Below are 22,295 nucleotides of genomic sequence, written 5' to 3' on the forward strand. Positions count from 1 at the left end.
AACTCCCACTGCTACAATTACAAATTCACAGTTACAAGGTATACAGTAGAGCACAGGGAATATAGCCCATAATGATGTAATCACTACGTATGGTGCCAAATGACTACTAGACTTATCAGGGGGAACAGTTCCTAAGTTTTAAAACGGTCTAACCACTATGTTGCATACCTAAAGCTAATATATTATTGAATGTCAACTATAATTGAAAACTCAAATTTTTAAAAAGCAACATAAAGATATACATTGATACAGAGATACACTGATACATAGGAAAAGTCACAGAGGGCTCTCCCAGTGAACCCGCCTCAGACAAGGTACCGAGGTACACCTGAATCTCACTGCAGCCAGCTGTCTCAAGCACAGCACTTGTCTCCCCTTTGGAAGCAGATGCCCACTTCCAGCAGAAAAACCTGTGTTTGCCCTGTTCCACGCCCCCCCAAAAAGCCTGACTGGGTCCAAATCTGCTTGGGCATCAAAACAGAATAAGTCTCAAAACTAGTCTTACAGAAGATAAAACACGGCTTTGGAAGAAGCGCAAAGGAGCAGCAGAGTAACTCTTTCTGATTGTTCTCTGGGTCTCCTTGTGTCCTGAGCTTTCATCCTATTTATGGTCACAGTATTAAAAACTAGGCCCAGCCTGGAAAAGGGAGACAACTCTGCTTTAGGCAAGCACCTAGTTTACTCAGAACACACTGCCCCATTAGATAACCTCAAAGTCACATGTAGGACCCAGGACGGGCGGAGAAACTGAAACAGAATGGCCAGGTGTGACACTTTTATTTATAACAAGAATTACACTTTTGGTCTTCATCCGCATTCTTGTCACAGAGCTCCTAAAATCCTTGGAATTTCCTAAGTGATGAGAGCAATAAAGGTCTGTTTTGTTGCATCCCATCCCCCAACCTCTGAGGAGGGCAAAGGGGCTAGGGATTGAGTCCCATCACTAATGGTCAACGATTTCATCAAGCAGCCTCTGGAATGAAGCCTCCCTAACAGCCCCAAAGGACAGGGTCTGGAGCGCTTCTGGTTGGTGAGTACATGGAGGAGCTGGGAGAGAGGCGTACTAGGAGACGGCCTGGAAGCCCCGAGCCCTTTCCCGATACCTTGCCCTATGCATCATCCAGCTCTTCCTGAGTTAATCCTTGTATAAAAAACTGGTAATCTAGTGAAAAAATACAAAATTAAAACTCCCACTGTCACCACCTAGAAATCTTGAAACAAAAATGAAAAGAACACTACTGATTCAGCCTCTTCAAAGACTAATTCAGCCTCTTCAAAATTTTCCCTATAATCAACATTTCATCCCAATGCTCTTCAAAATTATGTAATTACAGGTTGATAATTTTAAGTTTATTCTTCTACATGTAAGTTATTTACGGAAGGGAACTGTAGTTGTTGAAAGTACTTAAGACAATGTTCAGAGTAATGTGTACCTAAATACATGAAGACTTGTTAATACCATGTTTCCCCGAAAATAAGAACTAGCTGGACAATCAGCTTTAATGCATCTTTTGGAGCAAAAATTAATATAAGGTCTTATTTTACTATAAGACCAGGTCTTATATAATATATAATATAATGTAATACCATGTCTTATATTAAATTTTGTTCCAAAAGACGCGTTAGAGCTGACTGGCTGGCTAGGTCTTTTTTAGGGGAAACAGGGTTCGCCTATTACAATAAACTAAATATTTGATAATCTGGCCTATTAGCAGTTACTCTGATAATCTCAGGATGCTTTATCTATTGTTTACTACAGTAGTGATTTAATTAAAATTACATAGACAAACAATGCCTCAGTATTGTAACTAGCAGGTTAAAAGTCAAAGAACACCAATAAATCAGTACCCCAAAAACAGAATACCAGGTGTGATTAAAAAATACCGTGAATGTTTACATTAAAATATATATATATATGCAGCTGATGGCTCAGTTGGTTAGAGCGTGAGCTATTAACAAGGTTGCCGGTTCAATTCCCACAGGGGATAGTGGGCTGCATGCACCCCCTGCAACTAGACGGAAAACAGCGACCAGATTTGGAGCTGAGCTGCGCCCTCTACAGCTAGATTGAAGGACAATGAGTTGGAGCTGATGGGTCCTGGAAAAACACAGTTCCCCAATAAAAGTAAATAAATAAATAAAAATATATTATTACAGTAAAAGACACATTGCCATTAATCCCCCTCACTTCAAACATACTTATCTCATTGTTCTTGCCACTTTCTGAAGCAATTCTAGAAGCCGTCTTCTGTGAGTATCTTTAATTGCGCTACTGTGGTTGCCTCGATGTCCTGAATCAATTCAAAACGTTTTCCTTTCATGGTCATTCTGACTTTGGGGAAGAGCAAGAAGTCGCACGATGCCAGATCCAGTGAATAAGGTAGATGAGGACACACCGTAATGTTTTTATTCGACAGCAATTGCTGTAGCAGAAGCGGTATGTGACACAGAGCCTTTCCATTGTGATTACAAAATACGGTGAATGCTGCTGCTGAGTAACATCCAATGGAAAGGCAGGGATCTTCCATTTGGGAAGCGCAGCGTTGAACCTTAGTTAACAGTGTGTGTGTGACACGTTTCAACTTGTTCTGTGTAATCAGTCAGATGTGAGCTAAAGTTGAGAGAAGGTGTTTTAAAAGTGTGCCATAAATCATCTTCCATCATGACAATGCTCCGTGTCACACATCACTTTTGGTATACGGCAATTTCTGTCCAATAAAAACATTACGGTGTGTCCTCATCCTCCATATTCACCGAATCTGACATCATGTGACTTCTGGCTCTTCCCCAAAGTCACAATGATTCAGGACATTGAGGCAGTCACAACAGTGCAACTAAAGACACTCAAGAAAGATGACTTTGAGAACTGCTTCAGGAAATGGCAAGAACCATGGAATAAGTGTGTTGGAAGCAAGGGGGAGTACTTTGAGGAAGATTAATGGCAATGAGTCTTTTACTGTAATTTTTATTTAAACATGAACCGTATTGTTTGATCACATCTCGTATTCTACACTGGACAAAAGAGTATTTGAGTTCTGAACTGAACTGCAAAAAGCATAGAACAGGTTGAAAATGATCAATTCCCCGTACAGATTCACTCTTACAGCTTACTAACAAAGACTACAAAAACTCACTGGTGATTACATTCACTTCCCCAATCAGATAGCAAAACTCATCATGATCTGCTTGTGTAGCTAGTCCAAAACAACAAACCATCAAAATGTTCTCACTTTTGATACATCAAATGCCAAACCTCTAGGAATTAAGCTACAAGATTTTGAATTGTTGGTTTTATTATATTCATGAGACAAACCAATAAAATAATCCATACCAACGTTAACAAGTCATGATTTCAAATTTTGGGAAAATGAAAATAAAAAATTCAGACAAATGTTTTCTCATTGTCATAATAGCAAATCTACGCACACACTTGAACTAACAAATTAAAGTACTGACCTTACGCTGGAGAGAAACAGGTTTATTGCACACCTGTTTACATTCTGCTAAGGTGCCATCTTCAAGATTCTTTGACTTGTAACGAGTAGAATATCCTCCTAAATTTGAATCATTCTTTGCAGAGCTTGTAGATTTAACTGATGGTTTTGATCCACTACCAGTTTTAGGCTTTTGTGCTGGTGACTGTCCTTTATCAACTGCTTCCAGATGTTTCTGTTTATTGAGTTCCAACACATGCCCAGATCGTTGTGCTACATCTTCTAATGCTCTTTTTCTATCTAGTAAAAGGGATATAAATACAACCTTAATTAAAAAGAACTCAAGATAGGAACTATCTCACCATATTACAAAAGAATTCCTCAATTACCCAAACATTTACCACATACAACCACTGTCAGGTCAACTACAGAGCATACAAGCAAGGTCAGACAATTAAATTCGCGAACTCATCCTAGAAAAGTGCTACATACCTCACTGTTGAATATCACTATGGTCACCTTCGAAGTGCTCCCCTTGGGAAGCTATGCACCGACACCAGAGCCTAGTCTACCCTTCAAAGCAACTTTGGAACTCGTTTTCTGGAATGGCCATCAAAGTTGTCATCGTATTACCCTTGATGTCCTGAATGTCATCAAAGTGCCTTACTTTGAATATTTCCTTTATCTTCGGGTAAAGAAAGAAGTCACTGGAGGCCAGATCAGGTAAGTAAGGAGGATGTTCCATTACAGTGATTTGTTTACTAGCTAAAAACTCCCTCACAGACAGTGTCTTGTGAGCTGGTGCATTGTCGTGATGCAAGAGCCATGAATTGTTGGAGAAAAGTTGTCATCTAAGTTTTTCACGCAGCATTTACTGCACTTCCAAATAGTAAACTTAGTTAACTGTTTGTCCAGTTGGTACAAGTTCATAATGAATAATCCCTCTGATATCAAACAAGTTCACAAACTTAACTGTCAGACCTCGCACACACACAAAAATATCTAGTCTTTAATTATTCACTCAAAAGGCCTTTACATGAAGTTCCTTTATTCAGTGAGCTTCTCTTACACCAGTGGTCCTCAAATGTTTGGTTTCCATATTCCTTTACACTCTTAAAAATTGAGGACTCCATAGAGCTTTTGTTTACATTCAATTCATCACTATTAACCACAGGAGAAATTAAAGTGGAATTTAAAACTAATTATTAATTCACTTACTAATAATAAACACCTGTGTTAACATAAATATTTTACTTTTAAAAAACTTGAATTTCCAAAACAAAAAATTAAATGAGTAGCACCGCTGTACATTTTTCTAAACACTTTAGTATTGGACTTAAAGGAAGACAACTCAATTCTCCCATCTGCTTGTGCTGGATATGTTATTCTGGTTGAAATGTATGAAGAAAATCCAGCTTCACACAGACGTGTAGTTAGTTGGAAAAGGGAAGACCTCGCAGACCTCTGAAAAGATCTCCAAGAAAATATGTATAATATATAAAAGGGTTATTTCTAGAAAGGTCACTAAATCAGTATTAACACACAGGTTGAAAACATGAATAATTTCAAAAAGTTTTAAATTAATTCATGGAGGACAAGTCTATAATCAATTATTATTTTAAGGCAAATTAAGATGTTTGTATAACCTTGGTTTTCAAATTTGATGTGGGGCGGATACCCTCCTACATTTCTTCTGATAGCTAATAAAAGGAAGAAGAATAAACTAGATTGGGACGTGGGTCAGATTTCATACAGCAATTCTAAAATTTAATAAAATAGAATATTTCATTTCTTAAAAACCTTGAAAGGTTTAAAAAGTGCTGAAGCAATAGCTCAAATGTCAACTTCTGTTAAATCTTGATATTAGTATGTAAGTCACCATTTCAAAATTATTAAAAATATAGAAATATAAAATTCAAACTAATATAACCTAAAAAAAATTTAGGCAAAATAGGTAGCTTTATTCATGACCGTAAGTATACCTGATGATCTCACTGATCTCCTCGATGTCCTTTCAGGGCTCACTGAAGGGTAGCTTTTTGGACTACCTCTAAATGGATTTCTCATTCGATATGGTGAACGGGATCTGGATCTGTATCGAGGAAAGAAACGATGGCAAACCCTTGGACTTCGACTTCTTGGTCTGTACATGTAACGTGCTGTTGGGCTTCGAGATCGATGGAATCTGTGACTTGAGCTTGATCTCCTAGAATGTCTAGGACTGGGGGAATGAGAACGTCTTCTTGGAGTTTCATTTTCTTTTCTATTGCCTTCATTTCTACAAAGTACAAAAGACAAACAAGATACAGCAATTTAATGTAAATTTAAACAATTTAAATGACAGAAGTACCTTCTTAAAAACAGACTTAACAATACCAAACTCTGATATTATGTATTTATTAAAATAAAAAACCTGTTTGTTATGATGTAATTCAGGCTTGAGATAAATAAGATAATCAGAAGAGATGATCAGCCCTCTAATTGGATCCCTCTGTTTTGCTAATTTACAGAATATCATCATCAATTTCTTGGGCTTTTCATGTACTACTACTATATCCAATTATGTTTTGAAAGTATTAAGTTATATAAAGAATTCAGGAAATGATTTACATAAATAAGTGCTTTTCAAAAAAATTTTTCCCTGAAAGATTATGCCATCTACAAATACAATATTTGACTTCTGTACTTGTACGTACACACATTGAAGAGGGAACCTCTAAGGGATATAAAGCTTAATAAAGCCATTTCCAGCCTTCAAGGCATTTATAACCTAAGATTCCACAAATATAAAATAATAATAAAAGCATCAAGTATACTGAGAAAAGACGGAAAAAAAGTAGTTCACATAGAAGAGCTATCACACTTAAGCTGGGGTAATTAAAGAAAGATTTATAGATATTGTTGCATTTGCCTGCTGTTTAAAAGTAAAAATGGTCAAAACAGGACTCAATTCAAAACAATACCTTTAAAAACAAGTACTTGCTTACTTTTAAAAGAAAACTGAGTTTCAATAATACCACTAATAAAAAGAATAATTACCTTCTCGATGGGAGGATCTCAGGATTCCAATCAGGATACCTATTTAAGAATAAACAATATTAATTAACAGTTAAAAATAAGACAAAGGTCAAATAATCTTTCTCTGCAATAAATGTGTTCAAAATTATGTTTACATAGTGATTTATTAGTATCTTAAAATACGAAAATTTTCTTGGGAATAAAATATTTTGAGTTTCTAATTCAATAAACAGTATTATGCTAGCAGGCAATTCAGGGAAAAGAAACACATTCCCCATACTTTAAAAGTTTCCAAATTTTTTTAAGTAAAACAGGCAGTAGATATAAAAGTGTTAAGAGGTACAATACACAAGCTTAGGTAGGAGATAAAAGAGGGAAGACAGTTAACACATTTTACAGAATTCAGGGGGCACCATCCTATAGAATATAACATGAATGGTACCCCTTACGTGTACCAACTGGTCCTCACAAAGACACATCTAGAGTAGGAGGAATCAGGAGAGAATTCACAGAAAAGGCTTTACAGATAGCCTTTAAAAAGGTCTATCAGTAGGCATGAATCAGGCTACATCTCATGCAGTGGCAACACAGAAAAAACGGACTGGAGGCAAAACATTTGTTCTATTCCAGAAACCGGTCTGGCTGCAGCATGCAAATAATGAAAAGGAATTAGGTGGGGGGTGGGGGGACCTGGAAAGGTAGCTCAGAGACAAACTGTGATGGTCCTGGAAATTAGGTAAGGAAGTTGCACATAAGTAAAAGGCAAGGGGGAATCAATACATTTCTGAAGCGAAAACAACACAGGAATGTTTTCAGAACAAACAGAAATAAGTAATCTGTGGGGCAGCCAAATGGCTCAGTTGGTTAGAGCGCCAGCTGTCATGTCAACAACAAGGTTGCTGGTTCAATTCCCCCAGGGGATGGTGGGCTGCGCCCCCTGCAACTAAAGACTAAGAACGGCAACTGGATTTGGAGCTGAGCTGCGCCCTCCACAACTAGATTGAAGGACAATGACTTGGAGTTGATGGGCCCTGGAGAAACACACGGTTCCCCAATAAAAATAAATAAATAAATAAATATCTGAAATCAGAGGAAAAGATGAGGGCTGAAATATTTAGAAACCGGGCATGTAGAAGCCACAGCTATGAGGTCTGACAATTAAGTTCGTGAACTTGTTGCAACAATGTTGCTAACCTTTTCTGGTATCAGAGGGATTACCCATTATGAATTTGTACCAACTGGACAGTTAACAAAGTTTACTTTTTGGAAATACTGAAAAGGCTGTATGAAAAACTTAGAGGAGCTGAACTTTTTGCCAACAATTCATGGCTCCTGCATCACAGCAATGCACCAGCTCACATGGCACTGTCTGTGAGGGAGTTTTTAGCCAGTAAACACATAACTGTATTGGAGCACCCTCCCTACTCACCTGATCTGGCCCCCAATGACATCTTTCTTTATCCAAAGATAAAGAAAATAGTAAAAAGAAGACATTTTGATGACATTCAGGACATCAAGGGTAATACGATGATAGCTCTGATGGCCGTTCCAGAAAAAGAGTTCCAAAATTGCTTTGAAGGGTGGACTAGGCGCTGGCGTCGGTCCACAGCTTCCCAAGGGGAGTACTTAGAAGGTGACCGTAGTGATATTCAGCAATGAGGTATGTAGCATTTTTTCTAGGGTGAGTTCGCGAACTTAATTTATCTGACATTATATACTTCTATAAAATTAGTACTTCAGACAGGCAATAGCTTTCTAAAAATATTTTTTCTCCAAGGTACCACAGTGAAGGTATTAAATAGTCATACATGAGCATTAACTTTTTTGTAAATCTGCTACCTATAAAAAAGAAAAAAATTGTTCTTACTGTTCATGTAACTGACGGCAGCTCTCAATATGAGTAGATGTATTTTGATGCTGAATCCAATCCTATTATAAAAGGGGAAAAGTGCTGAAATTAGAATATTCCTCATACTGACTAATGAAATTAGGCTGTTTAAAATGACATCGCATACTTTTTTCAAAAATTAAACAAATCTAGCTACAAACAGCATTTCGCTACTCACCAAAATTTTACAAACAAAAACAATGGCCTCCAAACAAAGGCACTTAAGACCATATACCTCTCTGATGCCATTTTAAAACATTTTAGTATAGAAAGCATTTTAAAAATCACACCCATGTATACTCATTTTGCAACCAAACACATATTTAAACTTGAAGAATATAAAAGCATGGATCATAGTAAACATATTAAACAACTCATCTCAAATATTAAAACAACATTCCAAAGAACACCAAAAACTCTATAAACAAAATGGTACCTGAAATGGCATCTTCAAAATATGCGGTTTCAATGACTTTACCTCTAAAATTCATGCTAATAACATTAACAACAAAAAATCCTACCTCTTAGGCTAGTACCACCATTCCAAACAAGGTACTCACTATATTGGCAAAGGATAAAATTAGTAAAAATGAAAAGCTGCTACTGATCAAATCTAATTTATTTAAGGGAAAGTAACACCATTTCAAAGACACAATATATTTCCCTTACATATAAAGCTTTACAATGAACAAAATGCTTTCTTATACATTACTTCATTTACAAATCTGCCCTAAAATTAATTGTGTACCCATAAATAGGTCCTGGAAGACACATCAGATTTTTAAAAAAGCAATACAGTTTTCAAAGATACAGTTCCCCAAGTGAAACAATTAGTTAAAAGCAACATATTCAGTGTTTTATTGTTTCTCCAGCATTTGGACAGGCAGAAAACTTACTTACTGAACAGTTCTGTATTTGAAAACTTTCCTTGAGAAAAATGTTATTCATTTTCATTTCAAAAAAACACTCTGTCATTGCTGAAGACGAACTAGAAATTGCCACAGTTAAAATCAAAGTTGACACTAATTATGGAATCTGCCTTGTCAAGAACTATGTGAAAATAAGTGAATGCTACTTGAAATACTCAGCAACAGGTTATGACAAATCCTAAACTATTTCATTAAGACATGGAACTGATTGTAGACTGCAAAAACGCAACGTTTGCACATCCTGTTCAGCGATACAAATAGAAAGCTAGGAGAGATTGGCAGTTATCAGGTCTCTAGTACTGCTAAACCCATGTCTTTGACATTAACTGAACACTATTTACATCAAACAGACACACTGGCAGGTAGAATGAGCATGATTTATTTGGACCACAAAGTGTTGTTGTTTTTTTTAATAAGTCGTCAACATTTAAAAATCCAGAGATTTTACGCCCAAATCCAGATTTCCAGGTTTTCTTAAAAAAAACATGAAAGTGTAATACTGGATATGTATGTATTCTATACAGCAACTATCAGCTAATGCTGACAGCTGCCCTATTTAAGTAAGCATATTCTTTCCAGTTCTACACACACATACACACACACACTCTCTTTTAATAGGTCCACTTTACTCACTGACATTACTTGCTTTAAGTTCAGTAAATATATCTATTCCACCTCAGTTCCCACTAAGTAACAGTATGCAGATTAGAAAAGGGACTCGGAGCAGTACTGCCTCTCCAGAGAAGAAGTGATAATTACCTACTAAGTAGGAGACGCTACAAGGACTACAGACTTGAGGGAGCCCAGAATCAAACCATAAAAATACCTACCCATATCAGAGCTCACTCTCCATCCTCCAACTAACTACCTCAAAAATCTTTTGTCGGTTCTCAAACTGAATTATTTCAGTCAGAAAGACACAGTTTTAAAACAAAGAACAGCCTTCTAAACCGAGGACAGTCAATAAGACATGACTTCTAAGCTCAAGACAGCTCCTCCTCTAATGACTAAATCCCAATTTAGGGGAAAAAAATACATTTCATATCCTATTGTTGCTTTTGTCAGGCTACAGTTTTTAAAGACTCCATGGGTGGAGAACATCATTAAATGGTCCTTAACCAAGAAAAAATTTGCAACTGGTTAATTTACATTTATTGGCCACAGTTATTTCACATACTCATATATACACACTTACAAGGCAGCAAGACATATCACAGAAACGAGAGGTAGCTTATGTCATGCAAGTCTGTGTTCACAAAACCCTATCCTTTAGTCATCTAGTGCTGAAGAATTCATTGGTTAGCTCCACTGTGCTGTTCTGCCTTTTAAAAGTGTTTGTTTTAAACGGCAATCAATCTCTTTGAGCTCTAATCACTTAATGATTTCTTTTCCTCTCAGAATTTTACTTTTATTATATGAATTCAGCCTTTCACCAGGGAAGCCTCAAACTAAGTGCCCTATAGATTTCAGATTCTCACTCCTATTCACCCTGCACACTTCAGCCAGATTTATCTCCTTAAAATACACTTTTAACATGTCACTTCACATATCAAGAACCTTAAGTAGCTTCCCGATGCCTCTCACCTGAAGTCTAAACTTCGTAGGATAGCTTTTCGAGGCCCTTTGTACTCAATTGTTGCTCTATTTGAAATGTTACCCTTCCTCCCCTAGGTATCCTGAAGCCTATTCATCATTTAAGACCCATCTGCAACCTACGCCATGACGTCTTCCCTCCCAGATCATTCGAGTCCGGAAAGATGGGGTGTAGGAGTCACTATCCCTCAATGAGTTTTAGCTAACTAGACTACAAGCCTGGTGATGGCAGGAAGTATATTTACACTTCTTTTAAATTACATATTGCTAAATTGATAATGCTGGATAATGCTGAAAAATAAGAGAATTACATATCACAGAACTGATACAAGCCTGAAATTAAGATAGAAATATTAAATATCTCTCCCCTACAGCATACCCAAACAAGTTAAATATAATCACCAAACCATTTGTTGGCCTCTGGTTGTTTTTTTTTTTATTCCTTAGGTGTGTAATTAGGAGACAATGAGACTGTATAAACTGTTTATGAACAACATCTACATTTTACATTCTTCATTTCTGCCCCAGCACTTAATAGAGTCGTGTACAAAACTGGTAATCAGTAAATACCAGCTGCACAAATGTACACCTTTTCTATTCTACAGAAAGAAAACGAAAACTTTTAAGTTCTTTAAGATGTGTTTCTTGGATTCATCATGACGAATTTAAAGTTCAAAACAAATGGAATACAGAGAGCCTAACAGAATTCAGTGTTCAGGCTAGGGCTACTTACAGATTATAACTAAGTGTTATGAATTACTGAGATTTTTCAAGACTTTACTACTCCCTTTGATAGGGTAAGGCAACTATTATTTTATTACAACTCAGCAAATATGGCATAAGTCAGGTAGAATGCTGCTTTTCTTTGCTGAAGTTAACCTTAAGACAAAAAGCATCAGGTCTAGGTATCAGATTCTTTTTGGCTGAAACCTGGTGAGTGAGTAACAAAAAGACAATAAAAGGGCAGCACTGGAAGGAGAAAAAAATAAGAGAATTAACATCCAGATTTTTTTTCAGCCTATTCAAAATGTATAACCAACGCTATGGCCTTGAACGAAAGCTTGTTCCCATGGGAAGTACATTCCTTCCTGACCGTTTATGATATAAATTTACAAATTGCACCAGTAAATAGAAGAAATAGTGGTTTCCAAATATATGTAAGTAAATAAAACATCTCTGGAAATTCCTACTCAAATCCACCAATGATTACTATCAAATAGTAGATTCTACATTACCCCTCGTGCTGAGGAGTAATGTCCTACACTAATTATACTAACCATGAAGATACCTAAGGCTTTATTTTTAGAAGATTTTTCTCTAAACTTCTATAATTTTACACTCTATTCTGACTGAGCCCACAGCTGGTCCCTAAATAACTCCTCCTGACTCAATTTTGCTATGGATCAAGTTATTTTAGGAAGCTCTTTCTCATGCAACACTAAAAATCCTAGTCTAGATAGAGTCAGAAAATATTTAAATTGACATTAACTATCTTTAGCTCAAGATAGGTAGATACATGGAAGGCTAGAATATACTGTCTCTTCAAAGTGTGCAGTACAAATGTTTTATTCCAGCTTTTTTTTAAGCTAACAGATTCTCTTATTGAGATAAAAGTGACTCACATGACACTGTCTTATAAGTATACAATTTATGTTATATAAATTTATGTTGCATAAATTTTGAGATAACTAATCAAAAGTTCAAAATAAATGGACAAACCATGTGGCGTGCAGTCACAGGAAAACAGAAAGCCTAACACTCAATTCAGTACTGAGGCCAGGGCTACTTAGATTACAACTAAGCGTTGCTGTCGCAATCAAAATTCATTTCTGTCATTTCCTTAATGTCTGAGCATTACGTGACAATTAAGCATACACGAGAATTGAGAGGAAACTTGGGCGCTGAGTATCATTATACAGTGATCTTTAAAAACACTCACCTTCAAATGACTACATTCTACGTTACACAGAGAACACAAATGTGGAAATATTCTTGGAGACGCTGCATAATAATCATTCATCATAGAAGGAGTTGGAAGTCTCTTCATCTTCTGGGCATCAGCGTGTGAAAACTTTGGTAGCCAGGATGCTTTCACAATCCCAAAGGGAGACTGAATGGGAATGTCAGCCTCTGACTGGTAATTCTTCTTACTTCCTCCTGATCCGTGTACATGAGATGAATTAATCACAGGCTTCCGTGGGATCCGCTCTTGTGGGCTTACAGCTGAAATTAATTCTGATGAAAAAGGCTGCTGGTTCATTGGAGGAGGAATCAGAGACTGACTCAGTGTCTGGTTAACTGTTTGGCTAATGGATTGGCTGACAGATTTTACAGGTGCAAGGACTGACTGTCTTCCTGAAATGTGTAAGCCTGACATCTTGGTTCCCCTCTCAACTGGGAAAAAGGACTGATTATTGGAGGACTCACTGGGAAAGTCCATCTGTCGAAACACGTCTTCAACAGGAAACATAGAATTACATATCACATTTGGTGGGGGAACAGATGCAGAAATACTCTGCTGTGACCGAAATTCATTCTTGATCTCATCAGTTGGAAATTCAGGATCATAAATACATACTTCAAGTGGATCTTCCGTGTAGCCATATTTGCTTGCATGCCCATAATCAATCACATTACTTGAAACTGCCTCACTACCAAGTGTTTCTTTATTTCTGCTTTGAGAAGGTATGTTAGGTAATCGGCGCCCCATTTTTCGCATTCTTATATCCCTCAAAATTAATGGCATATTTTCAGGAGTTAACTGTTCATCAGGATAGCGACTGAGTTCTTCTAAGTCTTCATTAGATAATCCAAAACTTGCTAAGATACTTGAGGCACTCTCTTTTGTATAGCGGCTCTGCACTTTAGGGCTCTGCTCTGCAACCTGTGTCATAGAACTCCGTTTCACTCCCACTGATGCAGGTATCTGAGGCTCATCATCCCACCGGCTACCATGAGGCTTCCCCTTCTTTTGTTGCGCTTCATGAAAACCCAATTTTTCTTTGGTCAATCTTGGATCAGTTTGGTGTTGAGTTACCTGAACATTCATTCTCTGTGGTCCCATGTTCTGATAAGATTCATGGCCAGCAAATCTGTGTGGAATTCCACAGGCTCTCCCTGCTGGGTAAAATCTTGGAAGATCCATAGATCCAGGCCTCATAAATGGTCCTGGAGGCCTCATCCCAGAAGGGTTAGGTGCTCGTGGCCTTTGAAGTGGAAAGTTTCCTCGAGGATTAAACCCGGGTCTCGACATGGCTATTTTCAAGAAAGCCTGATTTAATAAAGTATAAGGTGGTGTTGAACTATGTGAGGCAACGGCATTCAGCTGCTGAAGCGCCAACTGAGTCTTAATGTGAGCAAAGTGCAAAGGAGATGGGCCCAACAGAAGTGGGTTTGCAATGCCCAGGTTCAAGGAATTCACAAGTGGTGCGAAATTTTCCAAGAATAACACAAAGCTGAAAGTTAAAACACAAATATTAGATCATTTTAACTCAAACTACTTCATGAAGTGGGTTCTACAGCCAGTGTAAAACATTTTGAAACACAGCCATGAAACCATTCTGCATTTCATACACTTTTAAAGAAAGTGTTTACGAGGATTTTAAACTTTCCCAAAAGCTTTCTCTTCTTTTCTTTCCCGAATCCAGAACACAAACCCCAAACCTCAAGCCAGAGTTCATGTCTACTGTGGCGCACTGGGTGCTGTCCTAGGTGCTGAGTGGGAATTACAACTCCTTCCTAATAATCTTGAAATACAGTGGGGATTTATTTCACGCTTTAATACTGAAAAGAAAAAAGATGAAGGCATTAAAATACTTAGGAAGGCACACACTTAACATGTTATCAGATGTACACACAATAAAAATAGGAACTATAAGCCTAAAATTTTACAAGTCCCATTTTTTCCAAGACACAGCTTCCTTGGAATCCCATCTAATAAATTCCATATAGCAATTAGACTGTCCTTAAGTTTCTGCTGTTAAACAGTTGTTTAAGATGAAAACTAGTCACCAATAACTTGCCTACAGAGTCTGACGTTGAGTGTGCAGCAGCATGGAATTGATTATAACATACAACATAATATGTAACAAAGTCAGTCACCTTTCTCTTGGATTCCCTTCATAGAGTATAGACAAAGGTATAACAAGATTAACTTTATAGAACGTTGTACATGTGCTAACGACTGTTCTAAGTGCTTTACATGGATTCATTTCAGTAACCCACTAAGACATGTAGCTTTACAAAGGAGGGCACTAAGGCCCAGAAGTTAAGTCACTTATAAGTGGCTGGGCCGAGATTTGTACTGAAGATAATTTGGCCCCATAATCCATGCTCTTACTACTAACAGATGTGAGCAAGGCTATCTTGCAGTTCCCAGGCACTGTATTAGTGAAAACTAGTAGCTGCCTAGCCTATCACAATGCAGCACGCATTCCAAAGGACTTCTCAGAGAAATAATACTTTAGCTATCATTCAGGACCAAGGCCAGCAGTCACAGTACTTGCCCTTCTCTGTTAAAAACCAAAGACTATGCCTATGCTTTCTATCACCTGCAGGGTGGGAAACATGAGGTCTTCAGGCATTTACACTACTATGGAAACCCACACTATGGATCCTATTGGATGATCAGCACTTTTGATTCAAGCTACAATTTCATTCGTAATTCTATTATATATTCTTCTTTATATACGTTAGTGAAATGTTAATTTGGCTGAGAAATGGGCTTTATCTGGTTAACACTCACCCTTCCAACCATCTTGCATGCTGTTACATTTAATCTTTATAAAAGGCCATTTTTGCCACATCACTCCTGTTCAAATATCCAAGAGAATCTCATTCCCTGTACTTACTTCTTAGCTTTATGTTTAAGGTCCAACCAATCTGTTCAATCTCTACACTTCTAATTTTACCAAACACTTACTCCAGCTAGGCCTTTCCTCCTATTTTGCTCTTCCCACCTGCCTTTATGTCTGCCAATCAAAATATCGTATTTTGCCACATATAATGTGCTCCCATGTATAATGCACTCCCACGTTTTTGGCCCAAATTTCCAGGGAAAAAAATCTTTCATTTTAATTTTTTTATTCAAATTCTTATTTGTTTACATTTAGGTACTTGTTTTTCATATTATAAACGACTTTTAGCATTTGTTTTTTAAATATATTATGGTACAAAAAATTTTATGTAGTAATTACAAACACAAGAACAGATACAAGCTACAAGAAATTTGATGTGCCGGTAACAAATTTACAGTATTTATGCATCGTAGAAGGCCAAGAACTCTTCGTCGTTACAAGTTGGTCATAAGTTCAACAAAACCAATCAACTGTATTCCAGGGTATTATTTTGCATACAGATATCATTATTGATTTCTAGAGTTACATTTTTAACTCATAAACATAAATGAATTAAAAACATTTTTATAGACATGGAATTAGTACTACCCATGTATAATGCGCATCCTTATTTTTCCCTTACAAATGTGGGCAAAAAAGTGCACATTATACATGGCAAAATACAGTAAATAAATAAAACCTTGTCCTGGACCTGAGTTATTTGATTTTACTCATTCTTCAAGGTCAGACTTCATCAAACCTTCCTTGACCAAGAAGGACCAGAGTCAGTCTTCCAACAAACTTTCTTATTTATTGCTTATACCATCTGGGGACTCGTACCTTTCACTCTTTTATGTTTTTGTGTTCATACGTGCAATCTTCTTCAACAATCGATTGTCACTTGAAGGCATGTACGTTGTTGTCTAACCTCCCAAGGATATAACCTTACTACTCAAAATACCCTCAAATATTTGTTATCTAAATGATCACATCTAAAGTCCTCATAACTGACATACAGATTATTAATTTTCAAATTAGAATGAAACACAAAAATACAATAAAAATTACACAGGCTTCTGATTCACCAGATACAAGCAGCAGACACAAGCTTACTGAACAATGATATCCAAATTCTCTAAATAATGTTCATTTATAACAAACTCCAGGTCTTTTTAAACAATCACATGAAACTGTATTTACCTTCTACAAAATACAAATACTGCCAAGAACAATTTTGTCTTCACTCGGTCCTTAAAAATCAACCATTGCTTACAAAAGCAGTCAGTCATCTAGTAACACTCTTTCTGCACTATTTTCTTTAATTGGTGAAGACTCCTCTCACAACTTTAGGAGCACAAATTCTTCCAAATATTTTCTCTCCCATAACAAACCAAAAAAGAGACTTCAGTCATCTAATTATTATACATGGAACTATAAACAAGTATCGCTGAAAGTATCTACATTTTAAGTTCTTTAACGGCAAAAACCTACCTACGTATTTCCTAATGTGCGTAGCACTGTCTTCCACTGATGTACATATACATTTATAAAATGCTAGAGAGCAGCCCTTCACATGTATTCTGCAGAAACTAGTGTCCTAGAAGACTGTAGGTCTTCTACAAAGGAGTTCCCTTGTCAAGAAAGTCTGAAGTGTACGCACGTGCTGCCCTGCTTGGAGGGGCACAATACCTACTTTATACTGAAAAGCTGAGATGCTATGCTGCTTATCAAAACCCTGTTTTCACTGTGCACTTCCCAACCTCGAGTTTTCATGTATATAGCCAGGAGTGACAGTTGAAATATTTAGTAATCGGTGAAGCACAGGCACCAAACCATCGGAACAGTAATCTGTGCCTCAGTGTGCCAGCAGGGTCCTGCGTCCTTCCGCTCTCCCTTCAGGTTTTGGTTGCTGTGCACAAGGTGATGGCAGGGCAGTCCTTAGGAAAGGACTAGAAGAGTGGGGACAGAAAGGCCCACCGCTGGAGCAACAGCTACTTACTAATCATGGCAGACTTATTTCAATAATCTAACAACTGGCATTATCTGTATCAGTGTGTAGTCACTGAATTATCTCCTGAAAAGACACTAGTCTTTCACAGAACAGTCTAAAACATACTTGAAGAATTAAAAGGCCTTTTCCTAATTAGGGAATTTGAATTATCGATAAGCAGAGGTTTGGTTTGTTTGCATTTTTTAGAAGCCTTAAAAACAAAAACAAAAATCAGACTAGACTTCCTATATCATTCATTAGTCCACTCTGAAATCTAATATGAGGACAGAGTCAAGTTAACAGCCCTCGAGATCTCCTAAAGAGATCTCTTTCCCCTTTCTCCCGGTAAGGCAAGTTAGAGGCGTGCTCAGTCATAGCTATTTATTAAGCATTTTGATCCCAGGACCTGCTAGCTAGAGATAAGAAAGTTTCTCTCTTGGCATGCATATCATGGAAAATCCATTATAAACAAATACCACTTTCAATAGGTCTCCTACACCAACCTTTCTGAGAACAAGTTACTTTAATCCTCCTGTACACTTTAAGCCAATACTTCTCCTAACCTTTATCCCGACTCCTTCCAAATTTCAGACTTTTAAGTCTAACGTATTTCAGTTTAGTTTATATTTAGTAACATTTTCAGACGGTAATCCACTAATATAAAACTGTCAAACACCTTATGCTACCATATCATTTCTAATCCTGGTAGAGAGGTTTCCAACAAAGTAGTTCATCAAAACATCATCATGAAGAGAGAATTATAAATTACATGTGTTTAGTTGTCTACAGTACTATTCCCACTACAATGATGTGAATTTTAAATTAGAAACATGAAACACAATATTGGGTATTGCTGGGCATTGGTAAGAACTGACAAATACATTTTTGAAACTATAATCAAGTCTGCTTACACTCTATATGTGAAATAATGTTATCTTCGATGGTTAAACAATTTTTAAGTAATATTTTATTTGTGAATGAAATTTAACTATATTCATATTTCATCTGCATAATTTTCAATTTTATTTTAAAAGTATAAGTACATTTTTAATCATTTAGATGTTACTGTTTAATCTTGTCTCTTAGAGAACATTCACTACAAATACAATATTTTGACTAAAAAGGTGCTTGTATTTATATGTCAAACTTCCTACCTATATAAAGCATCATAAACTTCACTTAGCAATTATTTAATTCTGAAGTCTTATTTCTTCACATCTTTCTTAAAGCCAGGCAAGCCCCACACCATCAGCATCCTTTTCTTTCTTTGTCACTTCACTTTTCTCACCTTTCTCTTATTTAAAGATCAGCCTTAACAATGATGCCCCCAGGGTAAAACTACTTAATGCAAAGACTAACACAGGACAGTAACAAAGGTTTTAGGGCATTCTCAATCTATCCATGGGAATAAAAAAAGTACAAAATCAAGTATCAGGTCAGTCAGGATATCTTTTAAGAATGCCAAGAAACTGTCTTAACAATAAATATATAAGAGAGTAATTTCAAATCCAGCTGTTATTTATCCATTTAACAAATAAGTGGCATTGCTGTTCTAGGTGGGGAAATCGCAATGTTATTAAGCCAGAACAGATCCATTCCTTCATAGAACACTTCAGTTTTTAAGACGGACCTAGTAGCTCATAAGAATTAGAGAAATCAAAACGATAAAATATAGTTAGACATCTGTAAGTTTCCCTTCTCACACCTCTGCAATTAAGAGGGTTTACAGAGACTGGAAACTGGTTGAATAAACTATGGTATATATCCATTATTTTGCAGCTGGAAAAAGCAATGCTATTATACATCCCTGTTGGGATAGATCTTAAGGATAAGAACTAGTGGGTTAAAAAAAACCCTTTAAGTTATTTTCCTTGTTTATATTAGCCTATGAACAAGAAATAAAATAAAATGCTGGTTAAGATGAAATGGCCATAATAGTATTACATATGTAAATATGTAAACAATATTAAATTACCTTATGTAAAGTCAAGATGATTTCTAACCCCAAAATAGGAAATGTAATAGAGTCCTGGGTATTCCAAATCTGCTATTAGAAGAAACTCAAGAGGTTTCACCAACAATGGTATTCACTAATTTGACAATAATTTTTAAATACTGTCAATATCACAGAATTTATACAATCATGGTAAATGATGGCAAGATACTCAGAACAAAGTTTGATACAGTAAACATAATCTTTATTATCTATAACCATTAAAGAATATGCCATTTTCTAGATAACTGAGTTTCCTAATAGCTAAAAAATTAATCCTTTACATTTCAATTTAAATGTTTTTAAAACAAATACTTCCTAATGTGTTTCAACAAGCAATTTCAAATTTTTCAATTTTCTTATTCTCCAAACCATGTAATACACAGCATCCAGGGCCTTAGGGAGAAATACAGCTTAAAATTAAAATAAAATAAAATAAAAAACCAATGGAGGTTCTAAATGAATTTTTTTTCTAACACAGGGCACAGGCCATAGTGTTGAAAGGCTTTTAATGGCTAGGGTCGGGTACCACACAGAAAACATACAAAAGCTCTTTCTGGGTTGGAGAGAAGCTTCAGAATTTTAAGACGAAGGACAAGTTGTTAATGTTGAAACCAGGAGTGTTTTGTTTTATTTTGTGTTTTGTTGGAGGGGAGAGACGGGCAAGGAGTAGTAAATTCAAACTGAGAAAATCTACTATTCAATTTTTTAAAAGGCCTGTAACCCAAAAAGGTTAACAAGTCCTATTTAGGGGTTCCAGAATCTAAGCCTTCAAGGCATAAATTGAGGCAGCTGTGACAACTCCCTATGCGCTTCTCTCTACATACTCAATTTTCAGCGACTGGCTCTTACACTGCCACATACCTGATGCTTTTTCTTATCACCATTTCTGTACATCTCATCTTTGTTTTTTTGCTGTTGTTGTTTTGATTTTTTGACAAAGATAAGCACTTAATAGGCAATGTCAGTAGGTTCGAAAACTCTGAAAATTTTCTTAGAAGTGTCCAAATCCTGCTTTCCTTTGGGGGATGAGGTGAGGAGATGGCTATATATTCCACTGCTATGGTCAGTAAGTTCTCAGAGGTTGTTTCTTTACAACCACAGATCTCTTTTCTCCCGTTCTGATTTTGAAGGAAAGGGATCAATTCAAAATCATTCATTCAATTTATTAAACACTTTTTGAATCTAATAATAACGAGAAGCATTATGTTATGGAGTTTTAAAGCCAAATAAAACAAGATTCCTATAGCCAAAGTGCAAACAACCCAACAACAGAAAGTAAGCCAACTGCAGTACAGTTTGTCAGAATTGTTATGATGCTAAAGTATCAGAAAAGAATTTATTTCTGGAAGCAGTAATGAATGCTTCAGTTTAGTTTTGTAGGATGAGTAACTTCTAGAGTTTTGAGAGAACAGGGAGAAGTGAGATTTCAGATAACAAGGTCTAACAAGCATGTATTTATCAACTTTTAAAAACTTTAGAATACCCTGGGTTAAAGTTTCTGAATGAAAATACAGTAATGAGACAGCTGTGCTGGAATAACTTTAAAAATTATAAATAAACCTATTAACTGCGTATTTCTGACAAAGCTACAAAATTCTAGACCAAAACGAAACATAGCTTTAGTTAAAACATTCAAATCTTTGGTAACCTCAGGATGATTAGATAAAATCATCTATGAACACAGAAAAAAACATTTGATAGGTACCTATTTTTCTTGTGCCAACTATTAGCTAGTTTATATTGACTTTTGAATTTTCTCCAAAAACTATCAAATTTCAACCCTATGCTCTCTCCACCACTTCCCTCAGTAAACAAGATCCCAATCAGTTTATTCGCCTTCTCTAACTAATCATAAAATTCTATGTATTCCAGTCAATATCTCTAATATGTACTTTTCTTTTTTCCTTTCATCACCATCACCACCCTATTACAAGCCTTCATCACTCAACAACACAGCTGCCTCGTCCCAATTCACTCACTCACTGATCAGTATCTTTAAAACACTTCTTTTAGTACCATTCTTCTACATGAAAATTCTTACCACTTTACTGCTGGCCTTCAATATATTAGCCAAACTCATTAACCTGGCATTTAGCACATAACGTGATCCCAATCTACTCTTCACATCTTACTAGACAATAATACTTAAGATCTGGTACAGCCAAACTGGCCTATTTGAGATCTCCTGACTATTTCCAACACATTTTTTGCTTCCATACTTTATTCATACTCCACTACCTGGAATACTGCTACCTCTCAGAATCAAACCCACTCCAAGATTTTTTTCTAAGTACCAAGGAGCTGCCTTTCCCATAAGTGTTCCACTCTTCCTCCCAGTATTCCTTCATTGAGCAGGGGATTTTTCAGGCAGACAAATCACACGACTGAGCATCAATACCTTTTAAATCTCTGCCTTTGCAAAGCAGAGGTTAAATTTGGGGGGCGTGGGGGTGGTAAGAGATGAGAAAAGTAGAAATAAAAATAATTCGTGTCCCTCTTCACATACATCTATCTTAATAGATTCACAAAAAATAGTTAAAATCGCTAGAAAACGAACGTATCCTGTAAGAACAATATAATAGGCGTTCTACAACCCCAGAGGTAAAAGCAAC

At 36.5% G+C, this 22,295-nt stretch overlaps 1 protein-coding gene across 5 annotated transcripts in view; it reads right to left on the reverse strand.

Annotated features, from left to right (window-relative positions):
- ZNF638 (zinc finger protein 638) overlaps positions 1-22,295 on the reverse strand; it is a 115,896-nt gene that overhangs the window by 44,360 nt on the left and 49,241 nt on the right. For all 5 annotated transcript variants that reach the window (XM_033124412.1, XM_033124411.1, XM_033124413.1 and 2 more), the window contains exons 2-6: positions 12,802-14,317; positions 8,320-8,381; positions 6,474-6,512; positions 5,417-5,712; positions 3,457-3,734 (exon numbers count right to left, since the gene is read on the reverse strand). In XM_033124412.1, coding sequence (XP_032980303.1) covers positions 3,457-3,734; positions 5,417-5,712; positions 6,474-6,512; positions 8,320-8,381; positions 12,802-14,317 — 2,191 coding nt within the window. The remainder of the gene's footprint in view (positions 1-3,456; positions 3,735-5,416; positions 5,713-6,473; positions 6,513-8,319; positions 8,382-12,801; positions 14,318-22,295) is intronic.

The sequence above is a fragment of the Rhinolophus ferrumequinum genome, chromosome 13 (assembly GCF_004115265.2).
Source record: "Rhinolophus ferrumequinum isolate MPI-CBG mRhiFer1 chromosome 13, mRhiFer1_v1.p, whole genome shotgun sequence".
NCBI lineage: Eukaryota > Metazoa > Chordata > Mammalia > Chiroptera > Rhinolophidae > Rhinolophus > Rhinolophus ferrumequinum.